Consider the following 12,789-nt stretch of genomic DNA (forward strand, 5'->3'; position numbering starts at 1 on the left):
ATATTACATACAAATTTGTTTATTCATCCTGGAAATGGCACCTTAAGATGCATCAACACTGGTGATAAATTTGTAGGGGGAATGGGTGTGTCAGATCTGAACTGCGATGCAAATGTATATACATTGCTCTTTTTTAGGCTTTTACATGCAACAAATTGTAGACTAAATCAAAATTGATCCCATGGTGGTTTGCATTGACTGTTCTTTGAACACTTCACTTCCAAACAGTATTGAAGACTGAGAGCTGCCACGTTTTTAAGGCTATATTTTCAAGGGAATTCAGTATTGTACTGAAAGTCAGGTGGCTTTTAATTCTTACAGACTAAACTACAGTACATATATTAGGAATGGGTGAACATCTCTACCTACCTTGGCTTGCAAAAGTAATTTTTCCAAGCCTTTTTCTTCGGATTGCAGCCCATTTTCCCCACCTCCCTGATTGAACTTAAAAGAAAATGAGGTAAAGAGAATCCTGTGCTAATTATTAGGAATAGAAAAGCCACCTTTTGCCACATTCACCCTGCTCATGCCATTAGAAGACAGCTGAAATGGATATCCTGTATATTATGTATGGTGTGTATAAACTATGCTTTCATTCAACACTTTTCTCTTTCTCTCTTCCCCATCTCCTATCCAACAGCAAAATTAAAAATCAATTCCAATTAAACTTTCATCCCAATGATGGTTGAGTGGGTCCAAAATTAAGACAAAATAAATCCACCCATCCCTAATGTCTTACATTTAATGAGCACCTTTCATCATAAATGATCACAATACATGCAACAGCACTGAAATGTAACCCCTCTGGAGAGGGAGGACAGCAAACAGCTGGCACATAACACTACATAGCAATAGGAAAGGACAAGGAGGTTGGGCGTTTGAGTAGAAGTGTTACTGTTTTAAAACATCGCCCCATCCAAATTAAAAAAAAAAAACAACCCAACCCCCAAAACAAATGGCAATGTATTTATGTGGGAAGACTAATGGTTGAAGGCCAAAGTTGCCCCTATTTGAATGAATGGTACCCAGCATTTTATAGCTATATCAAGTCTAACATTTAGATTACTGAGGCACTCTTCCAGCTTCTATACAAGGCACATTCTATACAGACACTGAATTTTAGACCTTCAGGTGCTGTAGCTTTTCTTCATACAGTTGCGATAATTTTACAGTAGAACCTCAGATTTTCGAACACTTTGGAAATGGAGGTTGTGCGTAACTCTGAACAAACATTATGGTTGTTCTTTCAAAAGTTTACCACTAACCATTGAGTTAATACAGTTTGAAATTTTACTATACAGAAGAAAAATAAAATGCTGCTTTTAACCATCTTCATTTAAATGAAACAAGCACAAAACCAGTTTCAACTCTTTTTTTTTAAACTTTCCCATAATTATTTTAATAGTTTACATTTAACACACTAGTGTGCTGTATTTGCTTTTTTTTTTTTTTTTTGTCTCTACTGCTGCCTGATTGCATACTTCCAATTCCAAATGAGGTGTGTGGTTGACTGGGCAGTTCATAACTCTGAGGTTCTACTGTATGATGCCTCACCAGAAGAATACTCAAACACTTGTTTAATGAGAGGAGAATACAGGCAAGTTTTGGTATGGGTTTGGTTTTTTTTAATCTGAACTTTTTAAACTAACTGTGTCAATTAAAACTAATGGCAGAGTCTCAAGCATTATCCCCTCAGGTTAAATATTTAGTGAAGATTTGAAAACTGCATCTTTATCTTCACTACTTTTTCCTCATTAAATCAAACAACAGATTAACAAGCAGTTTAAAAGGAACTAGCTAGAGACCAACAACTCTTTCCATAAGCCAGACAACACAGCAGTACAATTAATTACCTTTGGATAATTGATATCCCTTCTTATATTAAAAGATGACAAAAGTTTGTTACAATAATGTGACATTTTTATTATTTGTACAATAAAGAGACTTTTTTTAATGTTATTCAAAACACTTTTTAAATACTGAAAAAGTTGGTACACCAAAGCCGAAAAATGGCTCTGCTATACACTGCACAGCATTGTTTTAGTCCCTGTATTTTTTTATGTACAGAAAGCATCTGCAAAATGCATTCTAAACACAATATGCACCTTACCAATTAGTGTCAATACATAAAATAAAACTGGAAGGATACAACTTGCATGTGCAAATTAACTAACAAGATAATTGATTTCACTGAATCAATAGATTTAAAATATAGTTTTAAAGTACCTTTTTGCACATAAAATGAAGCAGCTTTCAAGTTCAGTAAGTCCTTATACTGCAAAACCATTAAATACATTCACAATCTATGTTAATAAAGTAGTAAATATTTCTTCATTCAGCTTTATTTACATCAATACTGTAATTAAACTGAAAAGTACAGTTAGTCATCTGTAATATAGCAATCTTTTTAACACATACAAAAATGACTTTTTTGTATATAATTTAAGCTCAATATCACAATTATCTCAAAATATTAATTACAATACAGCCATCTCCATCATAATTAAACATGTCTTTTATAAAATGGTAAAATTTTTAATAAAGTAAGCTGTTGGTTTTGAACTGGATACAGTACTCACAAGTAGAAAACTTAACATAAGTCTTTGTTTTGACCATGATTTCAGAGTAAACCCACTTAGGCTAGCAAAGAGGCCTAAAAGGCCCCAATTGATAAAGATCAAGCCTCTTGTGCTGCACTGTTGTGGCTTGTTGGTGGTTCTTCATTAAATGCTTTACAAGGGGGCAAGTAAATACTATATGCAATGAAATGGAGTGCATTCATATACAGAATATCTGCTTGAATTGTCTGAGGCTATTAATGCTAATAAGAATTTCTAAAGAAACAAGGAACTGTTTAAAATGCTATAAGTATCAAATAATACCTTCTGAGAATTTTCTTTTGCAAAGGTAAAATTTCATTGAGGTCTGATCAAAATTCAAACTGCCACTCTGAGGAAAAGGAGCTCTGGTTACATTGCCTGGCCTCTGGGTGTCACTGTTGTGCTGCACACATATGGCTGTAAGGCCATTTATTTAGCCTAGCAAAACTGGAGTCAGAGAAAGACCAACTCAATTAATATCCATTCCAAACTACTGGCCTGAAAGTTGCATCATTGCTTTTATGTTTAGCTCATATTTACAGTACAGTGAAATAAACAAATCTGGTTAATAAAAAAACAAAATTTATAATTTTATTCCACTTATTTGAAATCTAAAATTGACTGGATGACTATTTTATTTTAATAATACTTACATTTGGAAGTTTAAAATATAAAAAGCCCAGACCCAGCAAGTGAAAAGCTAGTAAGTATATCTTACTCTTGGATGGCCAATTCAAAGCCCACCGTTGGCGGTTGCAATTTTGTGTCCTTTTATGAAGATTAGCAAACGGGTGGTTATATTAATGTTTACTTTAGTCCCAGTTGGGCTTGCATGGTAATTTCTGAGCACGAGGTGAGTGGCGGCTGAACCCAGTACATTCACAAGCTAACTGTACAGAAAGTTGACAAGACCCTTTTCTAGTTAGGAAGATGGGGGGCACAGATTGCAAAGCTAGTTGAGCTAATGGATATGACCTTAAATTCCCATTGACTTCCCTGGGAGTTGGGACATGTATCCTGTGGCAGAATCCGGTCCTATGCGTCTTTTGAATAGTCACTTGCACAGGATAGGAAAAGAAACTATGGTTTGTGAAAATGAACTCAATCATTACTTTTTCTTTACTAATACACAAAATATACATCAGACCACATAAGCTGAATAACAGGGATTGGTTAGAGTTGCAAGCAGGAGCAAGATGTAATGTGAGCAGTACATAGTAATAGCAGTGGCAAGCAGATTTCCTAAACATATTACATTCGATTCTTTTAAGAGTTTATTATGGTCAGATGGTTTTAGAACTGTTAAGAATTACTCGTACTCAGGGAAGTGCTCGTGGTATGAGTTTGCAGCTGTAAAAATAACCAAATGAGCTAAAGCAATTTTGTACAAGTTTCTTCATTTTCAGAAAACCTAGTAACATCTGCCTATGCTCTTTCAGCCTGGGAAATTCAACAGACAGCTGGCAGCTTTCTATTTTACCATTTACATGGCATTTAGTGAACTTCCTTAAAATTGTTCCTGTGTATAAATAGAAGCCGCCTTAGTCATAGTTTGAGTAGTCTCGCAGTAGCTCAGGCTGTAATATAATTGCACAAAGGAGCAGGATCGTGATGAATAAAGGGACAGATATATTTTTACAAATCTGGCTTGTTAGAAAATACATTTCAGTGAATGAAAATATACTTGAAATTTAAAATTTTTTAATTACAATAAAAAACAGAATGGGTAAAGAATTGTTATTGAGACTGGAGACTTCTTTAGGAAATGAATTGAGTCTCCTGGGGTCTTGTCTCTTTAGATATTTCTCCCATTCTGAGAATGACCTGTGGCCAGAGGTTGTTGGCTAGTACTCAATTCCAGCTGTGGCATCAACCAGTGGGATGCAACTGGGGAAAAGCGCTTTAGGCTCAGAACAAGCTTAGAGAAACTAACCCATACTCCAAAAATCTGGATAGGGAGTTCCGTATAAAACTGGAAACACAAAAGTGGGTTGTGCCCTATTTTATATGACTATCTGGAAATATGGTTGATTGGGGAGTTACTGTTGCATTGGCTAAGGGCAGGCCTTCACTACAGGGGGGGTCGATTTAATATACGCAAATTCAGCTACGCGAATAGCGTAGCTGAATTCGACCTATCGGAGCTGACTTACCCGACTGTGAGGACGGCGGCAAAATCGACCTCCACAGCTCCCCATCAACAGCGCTTACTCCCACCTCCATTGGTAGAGTAAGAGCGTCGATTCGGGGATCGATTGTCGCGTCCCAACGAGACGCGATAATTCGATCCCCGAGAGATCGATTTCTACCCGCCAATTCAGGCGGATAGTGTAGACCTAGCCTAATACACGTTTGGCTAAGATACAGTTGATACTTTTGTTATACATTTTCATAGTGGTGCTTGGGAGTTGAAACCCTGATAAGTTCTAATTTCTGTACAGTGACTTGCCATGTGAGCTGTGATAGTAACCATTCTGTGTTCCTTAACAGCTGCTGTAAAACCAGAACAAGGGAATTGTAGCAATGCCCTGCACTTTTAATCTAACCTTTACTTGAGTAGCACTAGATGAGCTTTGTTGTGCAGAAACCTAAAAAGCAGTGTCACAGTTTTACTGCTAGCAGAAATGTTACCATGGGAACAAATTTAGCACAGCTGAAAGCCGACAGGAAGCTGGAAATTGAAAAGGGTAGAAGTTCCAAAGGCAATTTGGAGTTTCTGGTTTTATTTCTAAAACACCATGTTTAAGTCATTGTCAAAAATTCTCTTTAGTAGCTACAAAAAAAAATTCCTGAGCTTTAGGTATTGTGTACTTGATATGAAAGCACATGGTGTAGTGTGTACTAGCTAATAGCCTGGACCCAGGAACCTATATGCAATTTTGAGATCACAGCTGCCTGCCTCAGAACTCACTGACGAAACATGAAAATAACCACATCTATGCAATATACTCCAGGGTGCCACATCATATATATGCTATTCATCTGCTGCCAGTACCTGCCCTAGAATCTCAAGTTTAACAAGATAGCTGAACCAAGGTATCCATGCACATAATATGTGACTTCCTAATTGCATTTATTGAATCGCTCCAGAAAAGACAAGTGTGTTACATCAAAACAAGAACACCACATACTAATTAGCCACAATGAACACTTCCTTCATTGCTCAAAATATGAGCATTCCCTCTGTCAATTTGTATATAAATACAACAAAGTACAAAGAGAATCATGCTTGCTTTTTGGGAGATTGGGGTGGGGAAGACGCATCTTGAAGCTCAACTACTGTCTGAACGAAAAGCCTGAACTCCTGCTCACTTACCAGGAGAAGCTCTTTTACTTAGCCAAGCTTCCGTTGACTCCAAAATCTGCAGCATCAGGCCTTAAATGTGACAGAGGTTCCACTGGAATGTCTGGTTTTATTCCCAACAAAGACTTCATTAATTAAGGGGGAAGTTTAAAGTCTCCAAGTCTACAGCTGACTATATAATGGACAAGAAAGAGCTGGAGGAGAGGTAGGGAGAATAAAAAAACTACTTGTATCTTGTAACACTCAGGCTTACAAACCACACTGGCATAATAAGTGTACGTAATCAAAAATCCATCAGAACAAAATGTGACACAACAGACTAACACGGCTGCTACTCTGAAAAAAGATCACTTGGCTTTTGTTATATTACATCTTTCTTCAATATGTTGTCTATGTAGTTTGTAGGCTCCCTAGAGCAGAACCCTCGTCATCCCACTTGTCTCTGTAAAAAAGCCTACCACATCTTGGTGCTATATAAATAAAATATTTAATTTTGTAACATGCTTCAGGATTCTGTCTTCTAGTTTTGCTTAGGAGAGGGATGTAGTAGGCAATGTTACAACATGACTCAAAACTAATTTTTTATTTACTCAGTTTTCTTGCCAAGGGAAGTCAAGGGATATGTTTGAGCTATGCAAATAAATTAGTGAAATTCCCACAGAATGTATTACATTTAGTGTGTTTACATTGAGTGAATTTCTGCATGTAAAGAATGGATGTGAGCATCTCTTGACTGTTTTATTACGAAAGGGATAGCTGATGATGCTGACAATTTGAATAATGGCCTTTGCAATTCTGCTGCTGTTACAGACGCTCCCCGACTTACGCAAGCGTTCCGTTCTGGAACACCTTGCATACAGTGCCATAAGGAGGGCGAGGCGAGTGAGGCGGAAGGTGAGGGGCACAGAAAGTCTCTCCTTCGGGGGCAAGTCCTTCCCTCCGAGAGGGACCCGCTGCCGAAGAGCTGGACGTGCCGCCCCGTCCTTTGCCTCGGGGGCAAAAATCCCTAGTTATGGCTCTGCTTGCGTAAGTCGAATTTTGCGTAAGTTGAGGACATATACCTGACAATTACGCAAAAACAAAACAAAAAACCCCTTAAGGAACTTTTTCCGTAAATGCGGGTTTGCGTAACCCAGGGAGCGTCTGTACATCGTTAAAGATACTGCATTCCTGCACCCCAGGCTGACACAAATAACTGAATAACTCATTTGAATTTATTTGCTGAATATCTTGGAATAGAGGAATTTGAAATCTCCTCTGTACTCTTAGGTGAAAGAATAACTAAATTCAAACTATTTGGGTGTAAATATTTAAAATTAGAGCTGGTATGGATCAGTTGTAGTCAGATAAGTTACATGGTGGTATTTCTGCCTCCTGAATGGATGAGTGCAGCAGCACTTCCAGTATGAGGACTTGTACAAAATGAACATTTGTTTTCTGTGAGAACTTACACGTGCAGGTTTGGAATAAACTTTCCAGTTTTGCAGTAAAACGTGTAATCATTCATGTTTGTGGAAAGCAAATAATAAAGGGGATGTGAACAGTCACCATTTTAAAACCAGGAAACGTGTAAATACAAACAAAAGCCCTAACCCTGCATTCCTATGCACCCAAAGTTCCCAGTTGCTTTAGAACCACAATTTGTCATTGTGATGAAGCTGACTGACCAAATCTCCAGCTGTATTGTCACATTGCAACAGCTGCCAGATGCCAGCTGAAAATAAATGCAATCCAAATAAGACAATTCAAAACATTCATGAGGGAACAAGCCCCACCTCAGACATCTAATGAGCAACAGAAGACCATATAATAGACAGAACATTACATAAACTGACTTTAAAAAAAAAAGTTTAATTATATATTTTAATTAAACTAATTAATATGTAAATTAATCAGAGGGGAGAGGGAAAACTTTAGTTAGTGTGAGTATAACCCCCACACCTCTTGGGGGAGATGTTCTGTCCCATCTAGTGGCAGCAAGACCACTCAGAGCGAGAGATTGAGTCAGCTCTACAGCATTGGCTATGCACTAAGCTCCAGAGGTCCCCTGTTCAGTCCTGCCTGTTGCCAACCAGGGTCTGTCAGCATTACATACGCAATAGAGAAACACCTCACATTAACTAAAAAGTTCTTGATAGTAACCTTTAAAATCTACAATAGTCACAATTTAGGTGATTTGTGTTTTTTAAAAATGTTCAAATTTAATAAAACCAATTCGGAATACTCAATTTATTTCCATCAAAAACTCTCATTAGCAGTCACAATTTTTTACCATTGACTTCAATGGAAACAGGATTTACCCAATATACGTAGACTTATCCATGGCACAGAAATTGATTTTCCATGCTGTCAGCTGTAGGAATTACTAAAACTTGGATTACTGAAATAACACCAATGTAATGTAGTTTTGTGCTGTATCTATTCCTGTCCCCTTAGAACTGCACTGAGATTTACCTACTGGTATTTATATAGCACACCTCAGAGAGAAAATATTTTAAATGTCATCTAGTCTTACTAGCGATGCATTGTACCTGCGTAGTCCCACTTATTTCAATGGGACTGCTGCCCACAAAGGGCTAGATTTGGCCCTCCTTACTCAGGGGTATTATAGTCCGGTGGGAGAATTGGGAATCAAAGTTTATTGAAAGGGCTCTATAATTTTAAATAAATTAAAAAATTCACAAAAATAAAGCATTAGTTTTTCCTGCCAACCACTACTCACTGCTTTTATTTGAGGAACAACACTATCTAAAATTATGTCTGTTTTACAAGCTTACATGTAATCAGCTAAAAGGATCAGACAAAAGCAATTAATTTTGCCTAGACTATTATGTTTAGGTCCCAGGCTTGAAAGTATAATTTATGAAGTATTTCACCCTGTATTGCAATAATTCAGCTAATTAGTATGGACTCAGCACTAAACACTGTACTTGTACAGTTACTTCTATAAGGCATATATATATTTGCATTGAAAAAATCAACATACTAAAGTTCAAATTTAATATTTACTTTCTTAGTGGTGTCTATGAAAATATTTTTTCTCTATAATCTTTCTTTTAGTATAGCACTGGTGATAGAAATATTTTATGGGAATTACAACTCAATATATGTTTTTCTTTATAAAGATATATACAACTTTGAGGCAGTATTTTTGATGGACAGCAGAATTCATAAAGAGCTTTTGTGTGCTTCTGTGTTCTGAAGTTTATGAAATCCACTTTGAGAAGTAACTTGATTAAAAAAGAAACTGCACCAATGCACAGCCAGAGGCTGACAATTAAAACTAATACATAACCACATGAACATCATATTTATATAGTTAACATTTTTTAAGAGGCGCAGTACTAACATATAGTATTATACATTTGGCACTAATGTTTGCCATTGGTCCAGCAATTGGCAAAATTTGTTTCCTATGTATAAATTTCTGTTTGAACGTTAGATCTGGCTAGACATATGTTTACTATTTATAAAAAATACTTAGACAGTAAGCTCACGTTGAATAACTAGGTCTACTGTATTCTGGAAACTCTTCAGTAGTAATACAGCTTTCTCATGTTCCATATGTACAAAACTGTGTCCATTTGCCTGTAACACACAAATAAAAACAGGAAATAATCAAATAAAGTTATGTTTAGCATTTTTTACTTTTTTGGGGGAGAGCTGAAAATTAAAGTAAAAGAAACCTGATGGTTCAAAGATTAAAAAGAACGTTGGACTACTTGTGATTACTTTTGATTGGTGGAAATGTGATTCCATACCTTGAAGAGAATAACAGTAACATTCTAATTAAATAATAATAGTGTAACAATTCACTTCTTATAACTTTAAAAAAAAATCCTGCTATAGCAGTATCTTACACAACGGAGCTATAAAATTAGAGATTTAACTGGACCATCAAGGGTATAGATTTAATCTCAGGATACATAAAGTAGAGGTTACCCCAGCAAGCATGGTTTGTTGAGTGACAAAGCATAAGAAAGTTAGTTCCAGAGGTCTCCAAGCAAGCAGATGTAGCCAAGTATGTACGTGTTATGCTACCATCATCTAGCGGTGACAGAAGGGAGGGAAGGACTCGATATGGAAAAAGTGGATATGTCAGTTGAATAAAGAGTGAGCTATCTGCAGTGAGAGCCTGATGGTGAAGTTACTCTGTGTGGAACTCCTAAATGAAGCTATTGGTAGTCCTGCATGCAGAGGGGCTGCAGGCTGAGTCCTATACTCAGGGAGCATGCCCTCTGAATCTATCCATAATCTTAGCAATTTATAAGGTGCTTTTCCCTGTAGTTTCCAAATGACATTTCCACAGAAGTTAATTCTGCCTAATGCATCATTAACTACTAACAGAAAAGCAGTTCACGACAGGGAAAATGGCAGATGGGTAACTATGTATTAGGAGGATAGATACTGCTGAGCAAGTTGCTTACATCTAGTTCTATCTAATCTCTACTTTGCCTATCGTAGTATCTAGACACCGTAACAGACAGACCTGGTGCTCCCACCTCAGAAGTACAAAGATCCAGCTCTTGAGTCTAAGCATATCACCAGAGGGGCACACCACACCAGTTTGTGGACAAGCTACCGAAGGTAAATGTGTCAAAGCATAAGACTGCTGATTATATGACATAAGCATTTCCAGGCATATGATCACTCCACATACTGCTACAGACAGCAGTCACAACATGGCCCCAAGACAACACAGTCACATATGCTCCCTTGTATGCAGGACCTTGTCAACTAGAAACAACAGTCCAGAGGGATTTTTTTTTTTTTTTTTAGTCCTGCATTCTTTCACAGGACTAAAATGCCACAGTACTCTCTTGCTGCAAGTTCTTGGGGCCATAGAATTTCTGCCTCCTTTCAGTGTTTTCATGTTATGTCCAGAAGATGTGTAACTGTAGGTTATTTCAATTTGTGCTATTTTTCAAGTACTTTATCCACTTCTGACTGCTGGTATGCTGTGGCTCACATGCTCTTTAGGAGAATGTCTTCACTGCACTTTTTTCTGTAGGCCAGTGTTTTAATCATATCATAGAATATCAGAGTTGGAAGGGACCTCAAGAGGTCATCTAGTCCAACCCCCTGCTCAAAGCAGGACCAATTCCCAGCTATATCTTCTGTTGCGTCCAAAAAATTACACACAAAAAAATGTGTGTATGTTGTATTAGACCAGATTCTGTTCTCATTTACATTAGGAAAAATCAGGAGTAATTGCACTGAATTCAGGCCCACCACAGAAGGCTGAATGGTAGATGTGATGGGGGGGGGGGTCTGGAATTTTAAACCATGAATAGATTACTTATAAAAACATGATGATTTCATTAAGTTTTTAAAAATAAGAAGTGATGACTATAAATCCCAAGAAAAAATGCTATATTTTGAGAGAATTGGTGTGAACTAGATGGGCCAAATTCTGCTTTTGGTTACATAAGTCTAAGTCTGGATTAACTTCCCTAAATTCCAAATGATGTTGCTCTCTCACACATGCAACTCTCTAAACAAACACTGCATAAAGTTGTCATCAATTTTGGCAGTTTTACTAAGTCACTAAATTAGAATGTCTAGGGGAAAGAAACAGGATCTCTTGATGAAAGATATTTCACTCTTGGTCTATGCAAGTCCAAGGTACAAAAGCTCATCTGTTTACACGGGCTTTTGTCAAAGATAGGAGAGGTGACTGAAGAAGCAGGTTCCAAGTGGTTTGGGCTAGAAGTAAATTTTGTTCTAATATTTGTTGTTTATTTTTTTTTTCATTTTTGTAAAGAGGTTTGAATTTTAGTGGAGAAGTACATTTCATAAATTAAAAATAAAGAAATTATAATATCTAAGCGGGACTGCAATTTCTGAAGAAGCTATACATGGGTCCAGATCCTGTTCTACTTGAACACATCCATTGTCTTGAAAAAGCAAAGGATCAGGCCTCTATGTGTGGTGAATAAATGGAAGAGTCCATTTTATTCTGTTGTTCATGAAACATGAAGAAGATCTCATTTGAGAGGCAACCGCACAGTTGAAAGCTTGAATAACACACAAATGTATAATGGATGCAAAGGATTCAGGATGCAAACTTCTGACGGTGGGGAAACAGAAGGTAGGGAAAGTGCCATGTAATAACAGCGTAGTAGCTACAGCAGTTATGTACATGTACTTTAAAAGTATAAGTAAAGAAGTAACAGGCAGAACCATGCTGAAAAGAAAGACAACACTACAGTAAAGAGCAACTCCTTTTATTAATTTTTGTTTTACTTCATACAGTAATATAATTTAGCACTGAGAAACAGGGTACAAATATCAGGCAGAAAAAGGTTTCAAAGGCATTCATTTGTATGTCAAAAAGCAAACCCCCAAAAGGACACGCTGGCATTCAGGGCTGTGTTTGGGGCCTCCTTGGCCCCTAGCGTTATACACAGCGACCTCATGAGCTGATCTTTGTTACAGCAAAGTCACACAGTTACCTGCAATCTGTTCCACTCACTTAGAATAAGCCAAAGAACAGTGCAATCTCATCCACAAGATGCTTGGTTCTGCAAGTGAGGGTTGCATAGGACCAGCCCTAGTCACTGGAGAAACCCTTTTACAGAGGGAGTATTTCCTAGGGTGCCAGTTTACTCCGCATTACACTTCCAGAGCAGCCGAAACAGGCCACAACTGGAAAGAAAATTCTCTTTTAGGTAACATATTCAGGAATCCTCTATTTCTTTCAGCCTACGTGCTGTATTCACCCCACTCCCTGTAACACACGCTATTAAATCCATGTATATCTAGGATTTATGGGCCTTGCTTTCCATTGCCTTGTACCCTGTATAGTTATTTAGATCTAATTCCTGACAAAACAGTATGTTAAGATGGAGGCAAGGTTGAGAGTACATATCAATAATTTACTGT

General features: G+C 37.3%; 1 protein-coding gene across 1 annotated transcript in view; it reads right to left on the bottom strand.

Annotated features, from left to right (window-relative positions):
* Nucleotides 1-40: 40 nt before the first annotated feature.
* The window catches only part of LRRC7 (leucine rich repeat containing 7), a 344,062-nt gene continuing 331,313 nt past the window's right edge, over nucleotides 41-12,789 (bottom strand). Inside the window, exon 26 of the mRNA XM_054037099.1 lies at nucleotides 41-9,492. Within this exon, the coding sequence (XP_053893074.1) occupies nucleotides 9,385-9,492 (108 nt within the window). The 3' untranslated portion in view covers nucleotides 41-9,384. The remainder of the gene's footprint in view (nucleotides 9,493-12,789) is intronic.

Source organism: Malaclemys terrapin, chromosome 8 (assembly GCF_027887155.1).
Source record: "Malaclemys terrapin pileata isolate rMalTer1 chromosome 8, rMalTer1.hap1, whole genome shotgun sequence".
NCBI classification, from domain to species: Eukaryota; Metazoa; Chordata; order Testudines; family Emydidae; genus Malaclemys; species Malaclemys terrapin.